The sequence below is a fragment of the Orycteropus afer genome, unplaced genomic scaffold (genome assembly GCF_000298275.1).
Source record: "Orycteropus afer afer isolate SDZICR_OR568_19922 unplaced genomic scaffold, OryAfe1.0 scaffold00214, whole genome shotgun sequence".
NCBI classification, from domain to species: Eukaryota; Metazoa; Chordata; class Mammalia; order Tubulidentata; family Orycteropodidae; genus Orycteropus; species Orycteropus afer.
In genome coordinates this window covers 784912-809683 of record NW_006921801.1, presented here as the reverse complement: position 1 = coordinate 809683, position 24772 = coordinate 784912, and the positions used below count along the sequence as shown (strand labels likewise).

Below are 24772 nucleotides of genomic sequence, written 5' to 3'. Positions count from 1 at the left end.
GCACCTGAAATGCTCCATGGAAGCGAGAATGGCCAGACATTCGTCTTATCTATTTTGGTCATGTTGTCAGAAGGGACATTTTCTGGAGAAGGATATCATGCTTGGTAGAGTGGAGGGGCGACAAAAGAGGGAGGGGCCTTCAACGAGATGGATTGACACAGTGGTTGTGATGATGGGCTCAAGTATAGCAGGGATCATGGAGCTGGGGCGGGATTGGGCGGTGTTTCATTCTGCTGTGCATGTGGTCGCTATGAGTTGGAAACGACTTGACGGTCCTACCACCACCACCAACAACATATCTTTGTAATTGTGATTTTTAAAATATATCTGTAATTGGGACATTTTATGTTACATTCAAAATAGGCTTGAATAAAATACCTTGCACCCTTGTTAAAGAATTTTTCTAACTACAAAATTTTTATTAAAAAACTTTGCTATCATAACAGCTTTCCTTCTGTTAAACAAAATGCTTTAACATTTAAAATTTCATTTTAGACCTTATTGCAAAAATGAAACCTGATGAAACGCCTATGTTTGACCCAAGTTTACTCAAAGAAGTGGACTGGAGCCAGAACACAGCGACATTTTCCCCAGCCATTTCTCCAACACATCCTGGAGAAGGGTTGGTTTTGAGGCCTCTTTGTACTGCTGATTTAAATAGAGGTATGTATTTATTTAGTTTACAACTCCTAGGTAGAATTACAATTAGCTTTCTGTTGTCAAACAGGATGGTACTTTTTAAAAAAATAATATCTGACTTTTGAAGTATTTTTGCACTTAAATTTAGGAGAGACCAGTACACTGTGTATGTATCGTTGCTAAAACCAAATAATATTGTAAAGTATTTCAAATGATTTAAGTACAACACTGTTCCCTCCTAAGAAGCAAAAAAGATTTCTCATAAACAAAGGTGAAGTTACTGTACTTATGGATGCATAAGGAAAAGTCTTCTCTAATAAGCTGGGAGGGAGTGTGAGGGTGGAGATCATTGGCCTTGGATAAATTACAAAGGGTTCTGTCTACGTGTATTTATTTTTTTAACATGTCTCCAGAGTAATTTTTTTTTCCTCAAATTTTAATAAATCAAAAATCATCTTTTGATTTTCTTAGTTTTCTTTTTGGTAGGAAATCTGAAAAGTTGATTTTGGTCGAAACCATTATTGAGTGTATAGAAGTTGAGACTCAAAATTCTAAAATGTGGTGTTTACAGTAAGATAACAATGAACTAGGTAGGATCTTAGGAGCTCTGGTAGCATAGTGGCTAAGGCACTTGACTGCTAACCAGAAGGCTGGCGGTTCAAACCCACCAGCCACTCCTCGGAAGGAAGGTTGGGCAATCCTACTTCCGTAGTGATACTGCCTCGGAAACCCAAGGAGGGGTCGCTATGAGTCGGGGCCGACTCGACGGCAAACAACAACAACAACAGGTAGGATCTTTAAAAATTGTAATCAAACAATATTTTATTTATACTTTATTTTAAAAATTATATCATTTTTATCATAGTGAAAATCTTTTAAATAAAACTAAATCATATATTTGGGAAAATTTGGCATCTCTTGCAATTGAATTTAATGCAAATTTCTTTTTAAAAAAATATGTGAGTGGCTGACTGAGTATTATAACCCATTGCCATGGAGTCTACTCCAACTCATGGTGACTTCATATGTGTCAAAGTAGAATTAATTGTGTCCTTAGGATTTTCAAGGACTGATTTTTCAGAAGTAGTCATCAGGCCTTTCTTCCAAGGCACCACTGAGTGGACGTGAACCCCCAACCTTCTGGTTAGCATCTGTGCACCTAACTGTTGGCACCACCCGATGACTCTGGTAGAATATTAAAGTTGGCACTCTTCCAAAGCTCTTATGTAGGCCAAAACGTTGGTGAAACCTGTTGTTCTTTGTTTTGTATTGTGATTACAGAAAGAATAATAGGTTACAGTTAATTTGTTTTAATAATAAAGTAATTTAAAGATAATATAGAAATTTTTGAAAAAATAATTGCCCATAATCCCACCTTTTAACACATTACTTCTTTTGGTATAATACCTTCCATTTGCTTTTTTCATGACCTGAAATCTGTTTTCATAAAACCAGGATTTTTTAAGGTTCTGGGTCAACTGACAGAGACAGGAGTTGTCAGCCCTGAGCAGTTTATGAGTAAGTACTGTAGCTTAATTTCCTTCTGTGAAAATAAGGGAAAACAAGATCTTGTTTTTGTTTAAAGCTTTGTTGAGTACCAATGTGTGTTTTTGTTCAACTAACTGGAAATTATTAAAATAACAAATTAGCTATTTTAAAACTTATTTAAATATTTAATGTGGCTGAACTGTTCTAGAATCAAAATGTAACAATTACCTTGTTTTGCAAAATCCCTCCTTCTTTTAATTTGCTAAAGAATCGGGCCTGGTTGGCAGCTGTAGAGATTTTTTGTTTTTTGTTGTATTTCCTTTCAGGGGGTTAGGTTAGAAATTTCATTACCAAATCAGAAATGTAAGAGAATATATTCTAAATTTATTTTCTTGGTTCATTTACTTTTAGGCTAGCAGGTATTCTTAGAGTTAGTTCAGCCCCTTCTGTTTTTTATGTGAGAAAATGGAACTCCGGATAGGGCCCACGACTTGCCGCAGATCCCAGGGGTAGTGGTAAGAAGGGTCTAGAATCTTACCTTTCTGTCCAGTGCTCTGCCAGTGTCCTTTATGTAACACTGCCTTTTCGTGTTTTCTGCATTTTCTTCATTTCTTTCAATAAGTAATTTTGTTTTGAACTCTGACCCTTCTGAAAATGAAAACCATCATTTTCTTCATTGTTTGTTTTCCTTCTCTGAATTTATTCCTTCTTTCCATTGCAACATCCTATCTACAGTGAGACCTTGGAAATAATGAATACGAGATACTTATTAGGCTCAAGTTTTATTCCTGAATTCCTGTTTGCATGTCTATCAGATTAGATGAGAAACCACATTGTTTTAGTAATTAAGTAACTAAATCAGTGGAAGGAGAAAGCATTTCTTCCATCTTGCTCTCTCCCATTTGTCCTATGACCTTGGGAAAATTACTTGAAAATGGAAACATAATTTTCACTTCACAGAGTGCTTTCAAAACAAACAAAATTATGATTGTTTCTAAAAAAGGAACCTGTGTCTTAGTTATCCAGTGCTGTTACAACCGAAGTATCACAAGGGGGTGGTTTTAATAAGCAGAAGTTTATTTTCCCCCAGTTGAGGAGGCTAGAAATCTGAACTCAGGGTGTTGGCTTTAGGGGAAAGCTTTCTCTCTCTTGGCTCTAAGGAAGGTTCTCATCTCTTGAGCTTCTGCTCCTGGACGATCTTCACGTGGCTTGGCATCTCTCTCTCTCCCATCTCTGCTTTGCTCACTTATTTCATCTTTTTGTGTCTCAGAAGAGATTGACTCAAGATATACCCAACATTAATCTTGCCTCCGTAACATAACAAAGACAACCCATTCCCAAATGGGATTGTAACCACAGGTGTAGAGGTTGGGATATACACACATACTTTGGGGGGACACAGTTCAATCTGTAACATTCCACCCTTTGCCTCCCAAAAATTCATGTCCTTGACACATGCAAAACATACCCTGTTACACCAACTCAAAAGTCTTAACTCCAAGTCCAAAATCTCATCTTTTGAATCATCTAAATTAAGTACGGGTGAGGCTTTAGGCAAAATTTCTCTTCATCTATGAACCTGTGAAATCTCAGCTACAAGTTATCTGTTTCCAAAGTGAAGTGGTGGAACAGGCACAAGGTAAACATTTCCGTTACAAATTGGAGAAATTGGAGGGCAAGAGGAGCAATGGGCACTAAACAAGTCCAAAACCCAGTGGAACAATTTACATTAGCCCTCAAAGCTTAAAAATCAACCTCTGTTCTCATCTGGGCGAGGCTCTGCTCTCCAGACTCTGGGTATCAGCCACTCCCTCTGGATTCTGGGTTGAGGATCCCTGGCCTTCAGCTCTACCTCCTAGATCCACTGGAATAGAAACTCTGCTTCCTCAGCTTTGGGCAGCTCCATTCTCCTAGTCCATCTGAGTGGAGACCCCATCCCCTAGGCTCTAGCAGGCCCCGTTCTGCCTCTTGGGCACAGCAGCCCCACCCTCTCATAGTTGCGGGTGGCTCCATACCCCAGCACACGTGAACAGCAGTCTTGACTCTGAAACCTAGGAAGCTGTGGTCCCATCCTTGAAACTCAGAAGGGCCTGCTTCCCACACTCTTCCAAGTTCTGCTGATCTCTGAGCTGCTCCGGGGATGGGCATTTTCTTTTTTTTGGAGGACAGTGTATATAGCTCCGTTGGCCTATTTCTTGCCTTTAGATTTCCAAGAGATAGAGTTCTTTCATTCTTTCTGTCCCCTTCAGTCTGAGCTCGTGGGTTTTCTGCTCCGGTAGTTGGCTTGCTTCATCACTCACAGGCCTAATCTCCTTAACAAAGATTGTGTAGCCACATCCTTGGTGAAAATTCTAGGATGCATGTCCTTAGTTTGTACAACATAATTTTCCAAGTCTTTTTAAGTTTTGTTTTCATTTTGCACAGTTCATTTTTAAGTCCATCTCTTTCCTCTCACATTTTACTATAAGCAGCAAGGAAAAACCATGAAGCCCCTTTAAAATATTAGAAATCTTCTCTGCCACATATCCCAAGTTCTGCCCTCTAACAAACATTTGAACATAAGTCAAACAAGTTCTTTCCCACTGCACAAGAAGCATCGCCCTTCCTCTATTTCTAGTCACATTTTCATGATCTTCTTTTAAAGCCTCACCAGAAGCGTATTTAATATCCACATTTCTAGCCACATTCTCTTGCTGGTGCCATATGTACTCTCTAAGATACGAGACTTTCTCTGTACCTCTCCTCCATTCCTTCTCAGCTCTCACCAGAATTGCCTTTGATGTCCATAATTCTACCAATAGTCTGTTAAAACAGTCTAGACTTTTACTATTCAAGGAGCTCTGGTGGCATCTGACTGCTAACCAGAAGACTGGCCATTTAAACCTACCAGCCACTCTGCGGAAGGAAGATGGGGCAGTCTTTTACTTTTAGGCATCTTAAAACTTTTCCAGCCTCCACCCATTACATTATCGAGTTCCAAAACCATTCCACATTGTAGGTCTCTGTTAGCAGCACCCTCAGTTCTTCTTACCAAATTTATTTTCTCTCAGTTTAGGAGGCTAGAAGTCTGAATTCAGATGGCACCTATAGAGGAAGGCTGTCTCTCTCTGTGAGCCCTAGAGGAAGGTCCTCGTCTTTTCTGAGCTGCTGCTCCTGGTTGATCTTCACAGGGCTTGACATTTCTCTTCCTCCAGCTCTACTTGCTTGCTTGTCCTAATCCATTCTTTTTGTATTTTGTAAGAGGTTGATTCAAAACACACACCGCACTAATCCTGTCTAATTAACATAACAAAGACAACCCATTCCCAAATGGGATTATAACCACAGGCATAGAGATTACATTAGGATTTACAACAGTTATTTTTGGGGAACACTGTTCAGTCCGTAACACCATGTTATCATGAAATAATTACACTTACAAAGAGAAAGTTTTAATACTATTTTGTTATTTTGGAACCCAAAGATGAAAAATTATAAAATGCAGCCATATAAACATACTCTCGTTAAAATTTGCAGTTTTATTTGAATATTTGTTGTAAAGGTTAAAGAAACCTATTTAAAGTAAATAATGAAGATAATTAGTTTTAATCCTTTAGTCACAGAAGTGGCAACATCTACAATTTTTAAGTGCTGTTTATCTAAAAGACCTGTATTAGTCTTATTTTATTTTTCTAACAGATTTTTTTAAACGTATGGACCATATTCCAATTGATACTGATTGCTGACATTTCAAATACTTGATCATTTTTAATGTAATATTTTCATTAGACACAGCATAAATTACTTTGGTGAAATAGCTTTAAATATTAAAAGAAATCAGCTAATGTCTACCAGATAAATTTTATTTTCCAATTTCCACAGAATCTTTTGAGCACATGAAGAAATCTGGAGATTATTATGTTACAGTTGTAGAAGATGTGACTCTAGGACGGATTGTTGCTACAGCAACTCTGATAATAGAACATAAATTCATCCATTCCTGTGCTAAGGTATGTATTCACATTAATGATTGTGAGTAAAATGGACACGTGTTTTCTAGCAAATCTGACTTTGAATTACCATTAGACAAATCCTGTTTTCTTACTGCTTTTCATTGTAAAATCAGTTATTGAGATGTTTTGTTTCTTAGCAGTCACACTTAGTGACATGCATTTCCTAGTGTGTTCTGAGCTGTAAGGAAGAAAATACATTAAGAGTATGAATTGTTTGCTAAAAATTTTTCTGGTAGATTTGGTATTAAAAAACCCATTGCCATTGAATCAATTTTGACTTACTGCGACCCTATAGGAGAGTAGAACTGCCCCATTGGGTTTCCAAAGCTGTGAATCTTTATGGAAACAGACTGACTCATTTTTTGCCATAGAGTAGGTAATGGGTTCAAACTGACCACCTTTCAGTTAGCTGCTGAATGCTTAACCATTGTGCCACTAAGGCTCCTTAGATTGGATCTCTCTCTCTCACTCAACTGCAGTTGAGTCAGATCCAACCAATAGCGACCCCTCCTTGGGTATCACTACTGAAATAGATTGCCCAACCTTCCTTCCAAGGAGTGACTGGCTGGTGGGTTTGAACCGCTAGCCTTCTGATTAGCAGTCAATTGCCTTAGGCACTACGCCACTAGAGCTCCTTAGATTTGGTATAAACCTAGAGAAATCAAGTCATTATCATGCAATTTGACAGTAATGTTTAGAAACCCAAATACTGGGTCCCTACAGCTGTTTTTTCCCCAAAAAACATTACCTTGAATCTACTACTTTAGCACAAGTTTCCAAGTGCTAAAGGGTTCAGAATACTATAGGCTACTCTAATTCTGGCACTTTAAATGCTTACAGAGCTTTCATCCCTGATGAACTCACATGAAATAGTAAAGAAAACTTGGGTAATGCAATGATTAGGTGTTAAAGATAGGATAAAACAGGAACATTTGGAATGTCTTCTCTGAGCTTTATTAATTTTGGTGGGGGTTTCTGTACTTGAAATTCTTTGGAGTAGGGTGATGGGTGTAGTACTCTCCTGGTAATATTATTTTGGCGATACGGACTTTTTCTTGCTTTAAAACAATGTGGGAGGGGAGACTGGTTATACAGACAAAACAAGATGAGGCCACAAGTTGGTTCATTATACTATTCCCCTGTAATAGTAACGAAAGAATTTGCATTTTGGTTGTGGTGCCTTTCAAGTATGTGGAACATTCTCTTTTGTATCAGTGAATTCTTACCAACCATCACTTGCTGATTTAGCTAAAAATAAAGCTAGATGCTTAGTTCTTTAAAGACTGTCAATATTTTCAGAGAGGAAGAGTAGAAGATGTTGTCGTTAGTGATGAATGCAGAGGAAAGCAACTTGGCAAATTGTAAGTAGGCAGAAATGAGGTAGGTAACCCTAAGTAAAGTAGATCATCTTTATGTTTCAGTTTATAGTTTCTTGCCAAGATACTTATTACTTCTGAAAAGAAATCACCTAATGAATAAGCATCTGCTGTATGCCAGGTACTGTTCCCATATTTGGGATACCAAGTTTACAGAGCAGACCAATTTCTAGTATTCTAGTCCATTTAACTTAGTCCTACCTTTTATAATTTTATTAATAACTTCGCTCACAATCTCCTGTTTTTAAAATGATGTGATTTTTGTTTATGCAAACATGAGAAAACCCTTCAGGCAAATTTTTGTAGATCTTTTTGGTTCCCCCATTCCCCCAACACATGGCCTTGCCATGAGATGGAATCTAAGGGTTTGGTTTTTGGTTTAAGGCAGTTAGAACCCCATTCATACATTGAGTTTGGATTCTTAAGGATTTGTAAGGAAAATACATACTTTTTTGTTTTGTTTCTATTTCATGTTAATTCAATCAATTCAGAGCTAATCTAATACAGACTTTAAAAAATACTAAATTTTTAAATGATTAAAGAATAAAGCTATTATATACTCATTTTATATGGGAATGCCAACTCCTAATAAGTAGTTTGGTTAGATTTAAGAGGGAAAAATGCCTTTATGACATGGTTTTGAAAATGTTGATAATCTTTAGGGTTAAAATTAATGTTTTAACTTCCTTTTAAAAAGGACTTAAGGATGAGTTTAATACTGGTCCTATATATTAATGGGCTGGAGATTACAAGATAAAGTATGTTAAAAATCACATAAAATGCTTTGGGTGATTTAAATTCTTACCTACTTAAATTTTGAATGTTTAAATAATGCAGTGGGGAAAAATTCAAGTTTTTTTTTTTTTTAATAATATTCATAGTAAGTTATTAAAATCCATTTTTATTAACAATGCTCTATGCTTATATTCCCCACTTCTCTTTCAAATTTCAGGTTATTATCCACCCTTACTTTGCTAAGCAAGAAGCTGAACTGTTACAAGATTACTCTTGAATGTCTACCACAAAATGTTGGTTTCTATAAGAAGTTTGGATATACAGTATCTGAAGAAAACTACATGTGTCGGAGGTTTAGAAAGTAAAAATCTTTCAAGAAAGACAACTGTCAAAGGAGCTAATGCAAAAAGCCTGTCTACTCTTCCTGGAGTTAAACGATCTTATTGCTGCAACTCAGTGACCTCCATAAATACTGGACTGAAAAAGCGTTGTAATACAAGTATAATGCATTTAGAAGATTACTTTGGGCTGGTGGGACATGCTGTGAGTTTAGATTACAAATGAATATTATAAAGGATATGATTTTTAACCAAAAGAATATATTTTTAACTTGAATTTTTTCTTGCATTGTATTTTTCTAAAGTTTGGCTTAATTTCTTGGTAGTCAAGAATATGAGTAGTAAGGAGTTAAATGTCTGCTATCTGTACTGCTCATTAAATTAAAATTGTATACATTGAATAAGGATGTTTCCTATCACATTCAGAAACTTAGAATTTGTTTCAAAGAAACTTATCTAAATGCCACTTAGGGGTGTATCATTTCGCAAACACTAATTACATGATATTGGGTTAGATATTATAACTAAATACAGTATATACTCTGACATTTTATCTTAATCTTGGCAAACAACCTGGTCAGGTTAAAAGGAACAGAAATGAAAACTAACTTATAAAATGTGACAAGGTTGCAAGTAAAACAGTTTGAATGTATAGCTAAATATTTATCCTAATGTACCACTGGTTTTATCTGTCAATTATTCATTTGTTAAACATACCTAAGAATAAACATGGGATCTCTAAGGTACTATTTAACAGTGAATTAGCAAATCCTGGCATATACTTCTAACCTGATTTCTCAGTTTTACATGAGTATCTGAAGCCTCTCTTCTGAAATAACATTTTTATGAAAAATGGAATATTACAAAATAGAGCGAATATTTAAAAATACACAGCATTTGTCTTATTCTTAAAATGTTGGCAGTTTTTCTATTTAATGTGATTATAATGGTACAATCATTCTGGTCCTCATCTGTTTTAATTATTTAGTTGAAATGAGGTACACTTTGTTAATGGTTCTAATCTATTGCATTCCATATGACATTAAACCTGTTCATATTTTCTTAGAATCCTAATGTGGTTTGTGTTGCGTCTTTTTCATTATTAAAGTTTCTGTTAGGTCAAGTCTTGGTTCATTAAATTTTATTTTTGTACATTCTTTGTTAAAATGAACTTGGAAGGCAAAGACCAGCTGATTTTTACCCTCTGACTCACACCTGCCTCAGCTGGATTTTTGCACTTTCCTCCATGGAAAGCCAGCTTTCCAAAACCTTTACAACAGAAAGCCTTCACCTGCAAAGGATGAGCTACTTTATCTGCTGATGACCTTCCCAAATTAACTGTGATCTAGACACTAGTGAAAGCAATAGAGCTGGCTGTCTTCTCAGGAGTCCTGCAACCCTGGCTTTATTAGGTACAATTCTGATAATTAAAAATCCATGTTAAAAATTAAGTCTAGTAAAAGGCAAAATTAAATGCTCTATTACATTTCTTATCACTGAACAACTTGAAAGAAAAATGTCTCACAGGATTGGCATTTCAATAAATTCCTTTAAATGATGCGATGGTCTTTTCTTAAAGTCACTCTAAGAAACAAAATTATAACATATACTATATAAAAATTGTCATTGAGGAAAATGATTTGTATCTAATTTTAGTTATTACAAGAGTTGATGATTTTCTAAGCCATACTGTGAGTAAATTTGAATACTAAAAAGCATCATAAAACATTATTTCATAATATATGAACTATGTTCACATTTTGGAGCACTGTTTGCTTCTGAAAATGTATGAAGTGGCAGTTGTGATTTTTACTGTGTCCCATATATTTTGTACATCTGTATTTCACTGACTCTTGGTGCACATTTTTTTACACCTCTGAAATTTGGATGCATTTTATGATAAATGGCTTGTCATAATTTATTAACATTTTGCCTTTTAGTGGTATGTAAATGGTACAGCTGTGATGGTAACTTAGATATGAACAGAACATAGGCTAACACGGAAGAGGGTATTATAAGAAAATTTTTTTTTATTAAAATGGAAGATGTTCTGTGGATGACCTACCCTTTTGGATATGACTCCCTCACTTCTAATCCCAAACTTGATCAACTAACTCTTTAAAATATACTTAAGGTGCAATTTTTAATTTGCATGGAATATTGATATTTTTGTATGTGTGTGGCCACAGTATGTTATAGGCTACTCAAGTGCTTCTTAATATCCAGTTTTCATTCATCCTTTTCCATCCATGGGAGTCACACTGAATTACTTTAACCCAGAAGTTAATATCAAAGAAGTTCTGAGGCATAAGCAGTATCAATGAACTCTGCCATCTTTTGGAGGTATAAGGGCACAACAGTTTAATACAACCACCAATCTTCACAAAATAACTTTAATACTTTGTGCCAAGGCTAGCAGCATTTTGCACTGTGACATTCCTATACACATGTAAGCACTTTATCCAAATACAAGTATTTGTTAAAAGCAGAGTAAATTAAGCAGTCGCCTATACAAAGATGAATAGAAACTAGGTTATTTTTCTTGAATCATTTTTGCTGCATAGTAAATTGCAATTACATGTCAGTATAATGTTACTGATCTATAGAATACACTTTGAACTGTGAGGTATGACAACTCCCTGTCAAAGGGAGTAACATGTAAACCTGAATATTTTGAGTGATTTTTTTTTTAGCTGCCATGGATGAGTAAGACAAAAAAAAATCCAGCATTCAAGGACCCTCAAAACTTCTTCTAATTTAAAAAAAAACCTTTGAATAATTCTTAGGTTATTTCCTATCATTTCCTTATCGGAGCACTGTTGAATACACAAAGTATATATTGAAATGAAGCTAAATTTGTTGTAGAATTATGAATTAAATGACTTAAAAAAAAATCCGCCAGGTAACTGCTCATTTACTTTACATCAAGTTGAGATCCTGATATATACATCCCAACTTTATAATTCAAGATTGCAGTTAAATATTTCTAATTCACTTGAATTACCATGGTAATTAGACAATTAGAAATCTTATATTTTCTTAAAAAGACATGCTTAACATTTTCTGACATTACATCTAAACTCAGATGAAGCACAAAATCTCCCCAAAACTAATATTCTGCTCTAAAAGTTAAGTGGCTGAGAGTTGGTAGCAAATGCTATCACGGTTTATCATTTCCACCATAGAGTAGATACCAATAAACAGAAGTATCTGCTGTTTAAACATCTAGTAAGAAATTAGCATGAACCAATGAAATCAGAAGGTAAGATTACTGCCATTAGAATTAGAATATTTTCAAGGTATTCATACTTTGAAAATAGTAATGCAGTTTTCCCATGTTTTGATACAATTTCACTTTAAACTGTGCCCAGATTACACACATTATTCAAATACCCTAGAAGATAAACCATGATTGGTTAAATTTATCTTAGTTAACTATCACAAAACATTAGTGGAAATAAAGAGATTACAGAAACAGAATCAAACAGAAGAATAGGAAGAGCTACTAGAAGAAGCACTAGTGAAAGTATGGATCCAAGAAGAAACAAACTTACAATGTTTTATATGAAACAAAGAATAAACCCTATGTAAAGCCCACATTAATACTGAAATCAAGATGACACCAGTTCCTTTCTCTAGTGTTTGTGAGAGTCTGTCTTTAATATACAGTGCTGGGCAGGCACTTAAGTGACAGCATAAAAATTATAGCAGATAGAAAAAGTGGAAAATTACCAGCTATAAATGAGTATCAATAACCAAAATCTGTACTTTTAGTCAGACTACCAGAGAGGATATGTGTATTTAAGAAACTAAAAAAAACTTAACTGCCTCAGTTTTAAAACCTAAATTTACTATTAGGAAGTATTCTTTTAAGCAATAGTTCTGCACAATGAAATGTCACAGATTATTAGCTTGTAAAACAGATCTTTGCTAACCCATCCAATAGTGACCTATATTCTGGAAAGCTGTGTTATCTGGCACTTTACCAACTGGTAATTCTGAACAGCAGATGCAAACCTTGACCTCACTAGACCACTACCATCAGATGACTTAATTACACAAGAGAATACTGGACCACAAAGGGATTAACAATACGCTGTTTTTAGGGCAGTATGTACCACAGAAATGAACTCTTAATTTAAAAAAATAACAAAGCTTTTAATTCATTTTCACTCTCCCACTCTGCTGGATAAAAAAAGCTTTTTCTGTATTACTACATCATAGGGAGGAAAGCAAAGCAAGTAACTTGGTGTTAACAGGTTACCTTGCATAGTACCTCTTGGTACCAAGAGAATGTATGGAAATCATTCCCATTAGTAAAGCACCTCAAGAGAGGACTGAGAAAAGTGAGATACAGAGTTTTGTTTGTGCTACCCTAAAGTCAGAGACTACAAAAAGTTAAAAACACTCCTCTCCTCCCTCACATCACATACTTAAATAGAAACAATGTTTCTCTTAGAACACTTTTTATACATATAAATAAAAATATGGAGAAGCAAGGATCCATAAAGTGACTTTGCTAATGCAAATTATGGGGGACATTTGGATTAACTTAAAGAAGTGATTATAAAGCTAATTTAAAACACCCTAATGTCTCCCACAAATCACTATTCCCAATCTTTAAAGAAAAGCTTTTGTCTGAGCAACCTCAGAATCATTAAGACAACATAAAATGAACAGAAATAAATGTTCCATATTCCAAACAATTTACTGAAGTTTTCAAGCCTCATACTTTGAATTTAAACTAATTAATGGTTTATAAAAGAAATTACAGAAGAACATTTAAAAACTTTTCACTATTCTACGTATTAATTTGGAGGTCATAAGTAGTTATCTTTTTTTAATAATGCAAGGCACTTTTCTGGGCTTCTTTTAAGGAAAAAAAAACTAACGATAGTGCTCCATTGGTATATTTCTATTTAGAACCATTTGGACAACAACAACAAAAAAAAACCAGACTAGGTGACTCTGAAAACAGATACAAGACTTGGCATTTACAAGGAAAAAAAAAACAAAGTCACCTGAAACTTAACACTATCCTTTTTTTGGGGAGGGGGGAGCATCTGTTACTATCAAGTAAAATATTTTCCTTTGTTCATTAAGCTTTGTATGTGTGTTCTTAATAAACAAATTAGTAAAGTAATAGAACAGGAAGCAATAACTGCATTTCATTAAAGTAAGTTAGCTAATGTCATGATTTAAGACTGAATAAAGGATCAAGAAAAAAAAATAAAAGGGTAATTAAGGTATTGAGTGATACTAAAGAAATGTTGCAGATTCCTGCATTTTAATGTTTCTATAAGAAGCTCCCTCATAAAATTGAACTGTAAAATTATTTTTAAAATGTTATAGAACACAAAATGAATTTTAACAAACTTCAGTAAATTCTTGTTATAAATAACCCAAATTTTAGAAACAAATCCCCCCTAACTTGCATTTTGTTTAAAGTAATAACTATATCATACAAATAAATTTCAAGTATGAAAAGTGCATTATTGCAATAATACCTCTTTTAAGTCCAAAATTCTTGGTTTATAATAGGATTGTAAATTTAAAACAAACAAACAATAAAGGACTAAAACCATCAGTGCCATCTATTGCAGAAGTCCAAAATCTTCTCAAAATGTTGCTCAACAAGTTACATGTTTGGAAGCAACATATAATTGAAAAGAAACTATTTATGTTTTTATCATTTCACATTATTATTGTCTCTAGTATTTTCTCCTTCTCAAATAGAAATTCACATCCTCTGTAACTTTTTCTTGAGTCAACCATTCTGTGCAGTTGCCACTTGCATGTTTCCAAACTCCTCTTCTTCTTCATGAGTTCTCTTCAAACTGCCTACAGAACATAAAATGGAATAGCTAGTAAATTTTTCTTCATGAAGTGTTATTATGTATAAACTTTAAATTTTTTTTAGCAAAAGAATAAATCTTTTGTTACAAATTTCTGAAATCTTCATGTCAGGGTACATTTTTATTCCCAAGAATTAAGTATTACAAATGTTGTTAGGTGACAGCTAGTTGATTCTGACTCACAGAAACTACACTGGCAGAGTAGAATTATCCCATCGTTTTCCAGGTTGTAATCTTTTGGGAACAGATTACACCTTCTTTCTCCCATGGAACTTCTGGGTGGGTCGAAACCACCCTTTCAGTTAGTAATTGAGCACTTAACCACTATACCATTAGGGCTCAAGTATTGCATATAATAAACATTAATTTTTTAAATACTTTGAAACTAGAATTTTCAGAGATAGCAACACATAAATGTTTGGTTACCAAGTTTATGCTTTCTATCCCTTGAACATATAACCCAGGACATAAAATTTAAGCTATTAATTTTATATCTGTACAATTTTATTTTGTAGATATGATTATCTTTTGTTTTCACATATGCTCCTATCCCAAGCAACCAAAAATATTTTTCCAATTAATGCTATGGCTTTCATTACCAACAAGAGTAAGGGTTGGGAGAAAGGAAGCCATGCAGCAGATAAGGAAGAGGTTTTCTTTTATCTACTCTTCAAATCAGAGTTAGTACAGAAATTTCTCACTTAGAATCAAAGCTATCCTTATATGCCCAATAGTTTTAATGAAGAAATGTGAATCTCAATGGAGGTAAACAGGAAACTGATAGAGTCTGCTGTTACTTGTCTTACTACAGTATGAGCCATAAACTTTTGTCTACAGGCTGTGCTAATTCAGTCATAATATAGAGGGCAGATGCAAACATGAAGTTAATGTTTCACTGTAAGATTAATAAAATTATAAATAAGGTATTAACAGAATAAGGAAGAAGAACATATCCCGGCCATAGGGCTAGATACAGCTACTGAGTTCCAGATGAAGTAATGAGCTTTCTAGTAGTTAAGGGGGAAAAAAAAAAAAAAGAAGTAAATATAAATAAATAATATAAGGCAAAAAGTAGTGTAGTAGTTAAGTGCTCAGCTGCTAACCCAAAGGTCTGCAGTATGAATCTATCAGCTGTTCTGCAGGAGAAAGATACGGCAATCTGCTTCCGTAAAGATTACAGCCTTGGAAACTCTATGAGACATAGGCAGTTCTACTGTTTATAGAGTTGCTGTGAATTGAAATAGACTTGACAGCAATGGTTTTTTTTTTTTTTTTTGTATGACAGAAGTGATGAGGTACAGATAAAACTAGGAGAGTCTGAATGATTAGGGGTTGAGGGAAGAGAGTTAATCACAGTCTTCCTGAGAAGGTAACATTAGGACTAAGTTTTCAATAATAGGAAGACTGAATGTGACACATTCTAGGTGGATGACACACACAGGAAACCATCAGTAGTTCAGTTTTCTGGAGTCATATTTGAAGGGGAAAAATGAAAGCAACAAATAGAAAAATCATTAAAGGCCTTTAACTATAGCCTATGATACCCTAGATTTTATTCTGTAAGAATGAAGGTTTCTGAATAGGAAAAATATCATTATTAAAACAATCTTTCATGAAAATAAGTCTGGCCACAAAGAACAGAAGAACCAAATAACAAGAGGAGGCAGCCACTATCAGCTTGAATTGGATTTGAGATTAAGGGTACTGTAAGAAAGAGGGAATCATTTTAAAGATACTAAGGAAACAGATCCTACAAGATTTGGAAACTAATTATATAGCAGCAGAAAAGAAGTAAAGATTCAATGATAACTAGTCAACCATTTGCTAGTTGGCATCCTCAGGGATGAGCACACAGCTTTATCACTACAGGCAGTGCAGCACAGAATGAGTGCAGGACATGGAGGCAGATCATCTGTGCTCAATTTCCAGATCTAACACCAACTACACATGTAACCTGTTCTTACTACCTATTAAGGCTGTTGGTTCAAATAAAACTCAAATGAATTGTGAGGGATAAAAACAGTGAATGAGAGGGGTGCAAGAAGGAAAACTGCTAGATAGGTAAGAGACAAATACTGATTTGGGTGAAGGGAAAGGCAATATACCAAGAGTGAGTGACCAACACAGTAACACTAAGGAAAAGGAAGACACAGAGAGGTGCCCAAGAGTTACAGATAACAAAGATAAACACTTCTATATACATAACACTACATTATCAGTAATAACAAACATTAATCTATGGGTGGATACGTAGGTAAACAGGCTAAATGATCAGGTGTGTCTAGGCAAAAGGGAATATACTCGTGATATAAGTGCAGCAGATGATATTTCTACATATATATACATAATAGAGCTATATACATATACATAACAGAGCTAATGGGGCAAAGTTATGCTAACTTTTTGGCCACAGCCAAACACCCTGAGGGACTCAGTAACTGGACCCATGGGCTTGGAACCATGGTTGTAGGAACAGCAAGCTCAACTGGCATAACATATTACACAAAAACTTTGTTCTACATCTTACTTTGGTTAGTAGCAACTGGGATCTTAAAAGCTTGCAAGCGGCCATTTAGATCCAACAACTGGTCTTTCCTCATACAGAGCAAGAACAATGAGGAAAACCAAAGACACAGGGAAGCAATTAGTGCAAAGGACTAGTGGACCATGTGAACCTCAAACTACATGACATTGAGACCAGAAGAACTAGATGGTGCCCAGCTACTACTGTCAACCACTCAGAAAGGAATCAGTGTAGGGGATCCTGGATAGAGTGGGAGAAAAAATGTGGAACAAAACTCAAAATCATAAAAAGAAGACCAGACTTATTAGTCGGAAAGGAGCTCTGGTGGCATAGTGCCTAAAGCATTTGACTGCTAACCAGAAGACTGGAGGTTCAAACTCACCAGCATCTCCTTGGAAGGAGGATTGGACAATCTACTTCTGTAGTGATACTGCATCGGAAACCCAAGGAGGGGTCGCTGTGAGTCGGATCCAACTAGATGGCAGTGAGTTTGTTATTTTTTATACTAGTCTGATAAGAGCCTGGTGAAACGCTCCAGACTATTGCCCCTAGTTACTCTTTTTAAATTTTATCTGTTAAAACAAAAAACCCTGAACTCACTCCCATAACTTCCAGCTAAACAGACAGGCACATAAGGTGAACATTCACACCAAGCAGGTACACTCTTTAGAACAATCACCATGGGAGATCAGAATGACAGTATCTGCAGAGGGAGAGAGCTCAGAGGGAAGGAATGCATAGGAGAGAAGGATACAGGGAAAAGTTAATCATAGGGAGGAAGTGGGAAGAGAGCTGTTACATTATGGGATTGCAATCAATGGCATGAAACATAATGTGTATGACATGTTGCATGAAAAATGAATTTGCTCTGTAAACTTTCACCCAAATCATAATTAAAAAAAAAACCCCGACAATGAAAGGATCTAGTGTAAAAAACAAACTGTAAATAAATAAATGCCATGTGTACTCTAATGAAAACAAAACACAACCAGTGCCATCAAGTCAGACCTGGCTTATAGGGACCCCTCCTTAGGTTTCTGAGGCGGTATCACTACAGATACCTTCCTTCCAAGGAGTGGCTGGTGGGTTTGAACTGCCAACTTTCTGGTTAGCAGTCAAATGCCTTAGGCACTATGGTACCAGAGCTCCTATGTGTACTCTAGTAGAGTAAAAATATATGAATTGGATAATGGTGATGGCTGCACAACATGATGAACGTAATTGTCACTTAATTGTACATGTAGAAATGATAAATGTTTATTATACATACATATTTACCAATTTTTTTTTAAAGAAATAAACAAGGATAGTAAGGTCTTGAAGAAGGAAAAGGTATTTTGAGCACATGCTTAGATGGTTAACTTAAAAAGTAGGGAGGGCACTTCTGAAATTTGGATAGAGTAGAGAAAAGACTGAAATAATGATGGCAAAAGAAAAGCTGAGGTACTTCACATTAGTTACCCTACTTAACTTTGAAGCATGCTTTCATTTATTAACCACACTTTATTTTTAATAAAATCACCTTAATGTGTTAGAGCTTCTTCCCTAGACTCCTCTTATTGTATTTGCACATATAGTGTACACAGTGCACTGTGGTAGTTATGTTTGTGTGTCAACTTGGCTGGGCCTGGTTGAGTGGCTGGGCAGTTGGTGGTAGTTATTCCCCATGATGAGACTGGCATTCAACTCCATGGTGGGATCTACCACAAGCGGCTGAGGAGCTGCCTTTGGGATGTGGTCTGCTTCCTGTATATAAGGAGAAGTACTGGGAATGGTCTCTAGCCCATGGCACGCTTAGACCTGCATGTAGCCCTGTCGTTGCTTAGCAGCCTGCTATGCTCTGATGACCTTGGGACTTACAATGGACTTAAGTTAATGGCCTGCCGTGTGGTTTGGTAACATCAGGATTGTGCCTTTTTACTTGTCAACCTTGGGCTTCTCAGCGTCAGCAGCCAGCAGCTGTCTGAGTGAAGAAATGCCTCTAGCTCCGGTGGGCTGGGAGTAGGAGGCAGAGCTGGACCCCAAGGTTGAGGAGCTTTCACCCAGCCCCTAGAGCCTGGCACTTTGAACTTGAACTTAAAGCCTCCAAATTGTAAGAATAAACTCCTGTTTGTTAAGGCCATCCCATTTATGGTATATATTCTTGTCAGAGCGGCACTAGGCAACCTGAACACGCACATATGAAAATAATGCACGAAAGGGTTGAAAAATGCATTACTTTCATTAAAAATATGGCATTAATCTTTGCAAGACAGTTAAGTTACTTAACAGACTTTGACTAAACCAAGTAAAAATGCAGTCATCTTCTAACTAGTATATTCTATTTGCCTTGGTATACTGGTGTACACACAGCAGAATATCAATATAAAAGACATTTATTCATTATAAAAATCAAACCTCTTGAAATTATCTCGTTTTAATAGCTTATCCAAAGTTTTCTAAAACCAAACACATTGTTATAGAGTCAATTCCAACTCACAGCGACCCCCTTTGGGTTTCTGAGGCAGTAAATCTTTATAGAAGTAGATCACCCAGCTTTCCTTCTGGGGAGTGGCTGGTGGGTTTGAACTGCCAACCTTCTAGTTAGCAGTCCAATGCCTTAGGCACTATGCCACAGAGCTCCTTAAAGTTTTCTAAACAACTAATTTTCATTGTTCAATATAATGTGTAGTGAGCAAAAGAAGCACTCCACTGTTAATACCACCATCTTTCTCTCCCAACTTTCTCCAGAAAGAAAAAATCCTTACCTGTAGTACCAGAATGAACAGATAATGATCTTTCTATCTGCAGTGGTGACATCATCTGTATTGTTAATTTTGCTAAGTAGATGGCTTCATATTCCTAAAAAAGATTTTAGAATATGCATTTAAATTCATGGATACTCAAGAATGATTAATATGAACATTATTGGTATTCTTAATTTAGACCAAAAAATCTGTTGCTATACTGTTATAGAGAAATGCATGCTTCAAAGTCCTATCTCATTTAATTTCACAACTACTGATGACTATAAATCAAATCAGGCCAATAGCTTACACTAGAATCGTCAGTCAGAATGCATTATCCGTCACTGAGGAGACAGATGTATGATCTCTGACTTAATCTGTTAAAACAAAACAAAAAACCCTGAATCGACAATCTCATAAAATAGTTATAAACAATAAAATGAGATTAAGTTCAGTAAGAATAAAGTGCTATTAAAAAATACAAAAACAAACAAAAAAAACAACCCATTGTCATCAAGTTGATTCTGACTCTTAGTGACTATTATGGCTCTAAAATATTTAAAAAAATCAATCAGTGTAAGGTATTTATTGAATTCAAGTATATATATGTTTTTTAAAAGTCCTTAAAAAACAACAGTCCTTCATCAAGCTCAATTGGCATAACATACTACACAAATCATTGTTCCTTCTACTGTGGCTAGTAGCGACTGAGATCTTAAAAGCTTGCAAGGTGCCATCTAGATGCAATGATGGGTCTCTCCTCGTCCAAAGCCAAGAAGAATGAAGAAAACCAAAAATTCATGGAAATAATCAGTCCTAGCAACTGGTACACCATCCGATCTGCAGCCTATACGACTATGAGCCCAGAAGAAATAGACGGTGCTCGGCTACTAAGGTCAACCACTTGGAAGATCTTTGTAGGAGATCCGGGGGATCAATGTGGAACAAAACTCAAAATCATTTGGAAAAAAGAAAAAAAAAGCAGGTACCAGGTTTGCTGGTCCAATAGAGCCTGGTGGAACCACTGAGACTATGGCCCCTAGCTGCCCTTCAGGTCTGGAATTGAACACACACCTGTGGCTTCCAGCCAAGCAACAGACAGGCATACTAGTTGAGCATTTACCTGAGGTAGATACACTCCTTGGAGAGAACAAGCAAGAGAGAAAGAAGGGCTGCTCAGGCACAGGGAGACAGCTCAAGGGGTAGGAGTGCATGGAGGGATGGACACAGGGAAGAGGTGGCTATCAAGAGGAAGTGGGAGAGGAGAAGTTGCATTGTGCTAAATTGTGGTCAATGTCATGAGACAAATGTATGTGATCTGCTGTATGGAAAGTGTATTTGCTCTGTAAATTTTCACCCAAATCACAATAAAAAATAAAAATAAATAATAAAACAAAACAATAGTCCTTTACTTCCAGTTAGAAGATTAAGGCATTTCTGTCTCTTCTCTCCTTTCTGAAAACAAAAAATAGAAAACTCTTTATTTGAAGAAACTAGGAAATCTCCATAACCCCAAATATGAATAGGAGGAGAAAAATAAAGTGATTATTAAATAGATGTTTATTTACATTTACATAATTTTCTACATGTGTATTATATATTACAATAAAATATTTAGAATCAGAGTTAAGGTAGGTAGGTAACTCCACAGATACCAGACAGAGTGAGTACAGTTCAAAGTTATCCAAAGATGGTGGCAGACCTAAGGATAAAATCAATAAGCCCTTGTGTGGTATAAGAATACCATGAAGCATGAAATGGGTTGTGGGAAGAGGAAGGGCTTCTAAGACAACTGGGAAAATTCAATCTGTCTGCCTTCTACACCCATTCTCCTATCCGCTTTCCCATATCTCTTGAGCAAAGAGCTGATCAACAAAAATCCACTGCTGTCAAGTTGATTTTGAGTCATAGCAACCCTATAGGACAGAGCAGAACTGCCCCATAAACAAATTACAGCCTTGTAATTCTTTATGGAAGCAGACTGCCACATCTTTCTGCCATACAGCAGCTGGTGGGTTTGAACTGCCAATGAATCTTTCAGTTAACAGAGGAGCAATTTAACTACTGTGTCAGCAGGGCTCCTTGATCTAAGAATATCCTCAACTGAAAGAAGAAAAATAATGAAAAAGGAACCAGTATAGACCTTATGCCAAGTCCTGGTGGTGCACTGCTTAAGCGCTTGGATGCTAACCAAAAGTTCAATTGTTTGAATCTACAAGCTGCCCTGCAGGAGAAGGATGTGGCAGTCTGTTTCCAAAGAGTTTTTCAGCTGTAGAAACCCTATAGGCAGTTCTACTCTATCCTATAGGGTTACTATGCATCAGAATTGACTTAACAGCTATGGCTTTGAGTTTTATAGGCCTCATGCAAAGAAGCTATTAAAAAAAAAAAAAAAAAAAAGCAATGCAACATTATAACCAAAAAGTATATAAAAACACACCATTGCACCATCAAATATGTGAAAATTATAAATAAATAACTATGCAAGTTCAAGTTGAAGCTGAAGAAAATTAAAATAAGTTCACAAGAGCCAAAACAGGGCCTTGATTTTATCCCACCTGACGGTAGAGACCATCTGAAGAATAGAATTGATACACTGAACACTAGTGACCAAAGAACAGATGACTGGTGGGATTAACATCAAGAACATCATATGTGAAGCAAGCAAATGGTCATTTAAAAGACAGGAAAGGAAGAAAAAAACAAAATGGATGCCAGAAGAGACTCTGAAACTTGCTCTTGACCACAGAGTAACAGAAGGGAATGGAAAAAAATTGCTGAAATAACAGAACGGAACGGATTTCAAAGGGCAGATCAAGAATTATTATTATATTAATATTAAGTATTATAATGAGATGTGAGAAAACTTGGACTTGGAAAACCAAAAAGGAAGAACACGCTAGGCATTTCTCAAGCTGAAAGAACTGAAGAAAAAATTTAAACCTCAAGTTGCAATACTGAAGGATTCTATGGGGAAAATATTGAATGATACAGGAAACATCAAAAGAAGATGAAAGGAAGACACAGAGTATCAAAAAGAACTGGTTGACATCCAACTATTTCAGGAGGTAACATATGATACAGAACCAATGGTACTGAAGGAGGAAGTCTAGTCTGCACTGAAGGAATTGGCAAAAAACAAGGCTCCAGGAATTGATGGAATACCCACACAGATGTTTCAACAAATGGATGCAGCACTGGAGGCACTTACTTGTTTTATGCCAAGAAATTTGGAAGACAGCTACCTGGCCAACACACTGGAAGAGATAGGTATTTGTGCCTATTCCAAAGAGAGGTAATTCAACAGAATGTGGAAATTATCAGATAGTATCATTAATATCACACAAGTAAAATCTTGATGAAGATAATTAAAAAATGGTTACAGCAGTATATTGACAGGGAACTGCCGATAATGCAACTGGATTCAGAAGAGGACATGGAACAAAGGATATCAGATGGATCTTAGCTGAAAGCAAAGAATATCAGAAAGATGTCTACCTGTATTATTGACTTTGCAAAGGCATGTGACTTTGCGGATCATAACAAATCATGGATAACATTGCAAAGAATCAGAACTCCAGAACACTTCATTATTTTCATGAGTAACCTACCTGTACATAGACCAAGAGGCTGTCATTCAAATAGAACAAGGAGATACTGCAGAATGGGTGTGCATCAGGATTACATTCTTTCACCATACTTTTTCAATCTGTATGCTGAGCATATAATCCAAGAAGTTGGACTATATGAAGAACTCAGAGTCAGGATTGAAGAAAGACTCATTCACAACTTGCAATATGCAGATGACACAATCTTGCTTGCTGAAAGCAAATAGGACTTGAAACACTTACTGATAAAGACTAAAGACTACAGTCTGCAGTATGGATTACACCTCAACATAAAGAAAACAAAAATCCTCACAACTAGACCAATAAACATCATCATGATAAATGGAGAAAAGACGGAAGTTGTCTTGTACTTGTCACTGTACTTGCATCCATAGTCAACTCCCATGTACTGGGAAAATCTGCTGCAAAGGACCTCTTTAAAGTGTTAAAAAACAAAGATGTCACTTTGAAGGCTAAGGTGTATCTGACCCAAGCCATGGTATTTTCAATCACTTCATCTGCATGTGATAGCTACACAATGAATAGCGAAGACCAAAGAAGAATTGATGTCTCTGAATTATGGTGTTGGTGAAGAATACTGATAATATCAGGGACTGTCAGAAGAATGAATAAACTTGTCCTCGAAGAAGTGTAGCCGGAATGCTCCCTGGAAGAGAGAATAGCCAGACTCTGTCTCACCTAGTTTGGTCTTGGTGTCCATTCCCTGGAGAAAGATATCATGCTTGGTAAAGTAGAGGGTCAGCAAAGCAGGGGAAGACCTCAATGAGATGGACTGACACAGTGGCTACAATGACAAGCTCAAGCATAGCAAGGATTGTGAGGATGGCATAGGACCATGCAGTGTTTCAATCAGTTGTTCACAGGGTTGCTGTGAGTTGGAGCTGACTCAATGGCACCTAACAACAACATACTTATGTATAATTTCCTACGGAATAACAGCCCTCTCAGTCTTAGCATGACAAAAGCTGAGCACTTGATTTTACCCCCTTCAAACCTTCTCAGGCAGTTTCCCCATCAGTAAGAAACCTTCAGGCTAAAAGTTTATCTTATCTCTCTCAGAACCCACATCCAATCCATCAGCAACACGTTAGCTATTAAAACAAAAAAGCCAAACCCACTGCCACTGAGTATCTTCTGACTCACAGTGACCCTATAGGCCAGAGGAGAACTGTCTCACAGTGTGAGAGAGAGAAATCTATATGGAAGCAGACTGCCTCATCTTTCTCCCACAGAGCAGCTGGTGGGTTTCAACCACCAACCATTCAGTTAGCAGCTGAATGTGTTAATCATTATGCCACCGGAGTTCCTTATCTGTTAGCTATGTTGTTGTTGTTGTTAAGTGCCTTTGAATCATTTCCGACTCATAGAGACCCCATGCACAGCAGAATGAAACACTACCCGATCCCGCGCCAGCCCCACAATCCCTGCTATACTTGAGCCCATCATCGCAGCCACTGTGTCAATCCATCT

General features: G+C 36.3%; 2 protein-coding genes across 2 annotated transcripts in view; one reads left to right on the top strand and one right to left on the bottom strand.

The window, feature by feature from the left end:
* The first annotated feature begins 509 nt into the window (after positions 1-509).
* On the top strand, positions 510-8595 carry GNPNAT1 (glucosamine-phosphate N-acetyltransferase 1). Its single transcript, XM_007948361.1, has 5 exons — positions 510-663; positions 2095-2157; positions 5989-6116; positions 7419-7480; positions 8448-8595. The coding sequence occupies exons 1-5, from the start codon at positions 510-512 to the stop codon at positions 8593-8595; spliced, it is 555 nt and encodes a 184-aa protein (XP_007946552.1).
* A 5740-nt stretch (positions 8596-14335) lies between these two features.
* Positions 14336-24772, bottom strand: part of STYX (serine/threonine/tyrosine interacting protein) — an 81157-nt gene continuing 70720 nt past the window's right edge. Inside the window, 2 exon segments of the mRNA XM_007948337.1 lie at positions 14336-14409; positions 19695-19788. Of these exon segments, the coding sequence (XP_007946528.1) occupies positions 14336-14409; positions 19695-19788 (168 nt within the window).

Bases quoted from the DNA above. Each gene is read 5' to 3' on its own strand.
- GNPNAT1 (XM_007948361.1), top strand. From the start codon at position 510: ATGAAACCTGATGAAACGCCTATGTTTGACCCAAGTTTACTCAAAGAA. The intron at 6,117-7,418 runs GTATGTATTCAC...CAATATTTTCAG, and splicing joins TCATCCATTCCTGTGCTAAG to AGAGGAAGAGTAGAAGATGT. The intron at 7,481-8,447 runs GTAAGTAGGCAG...TTCAAATTTCAG, and splicing joins GGAAAGCAACTTGGCAAATT to GTTATTATCCACCCTTACTT.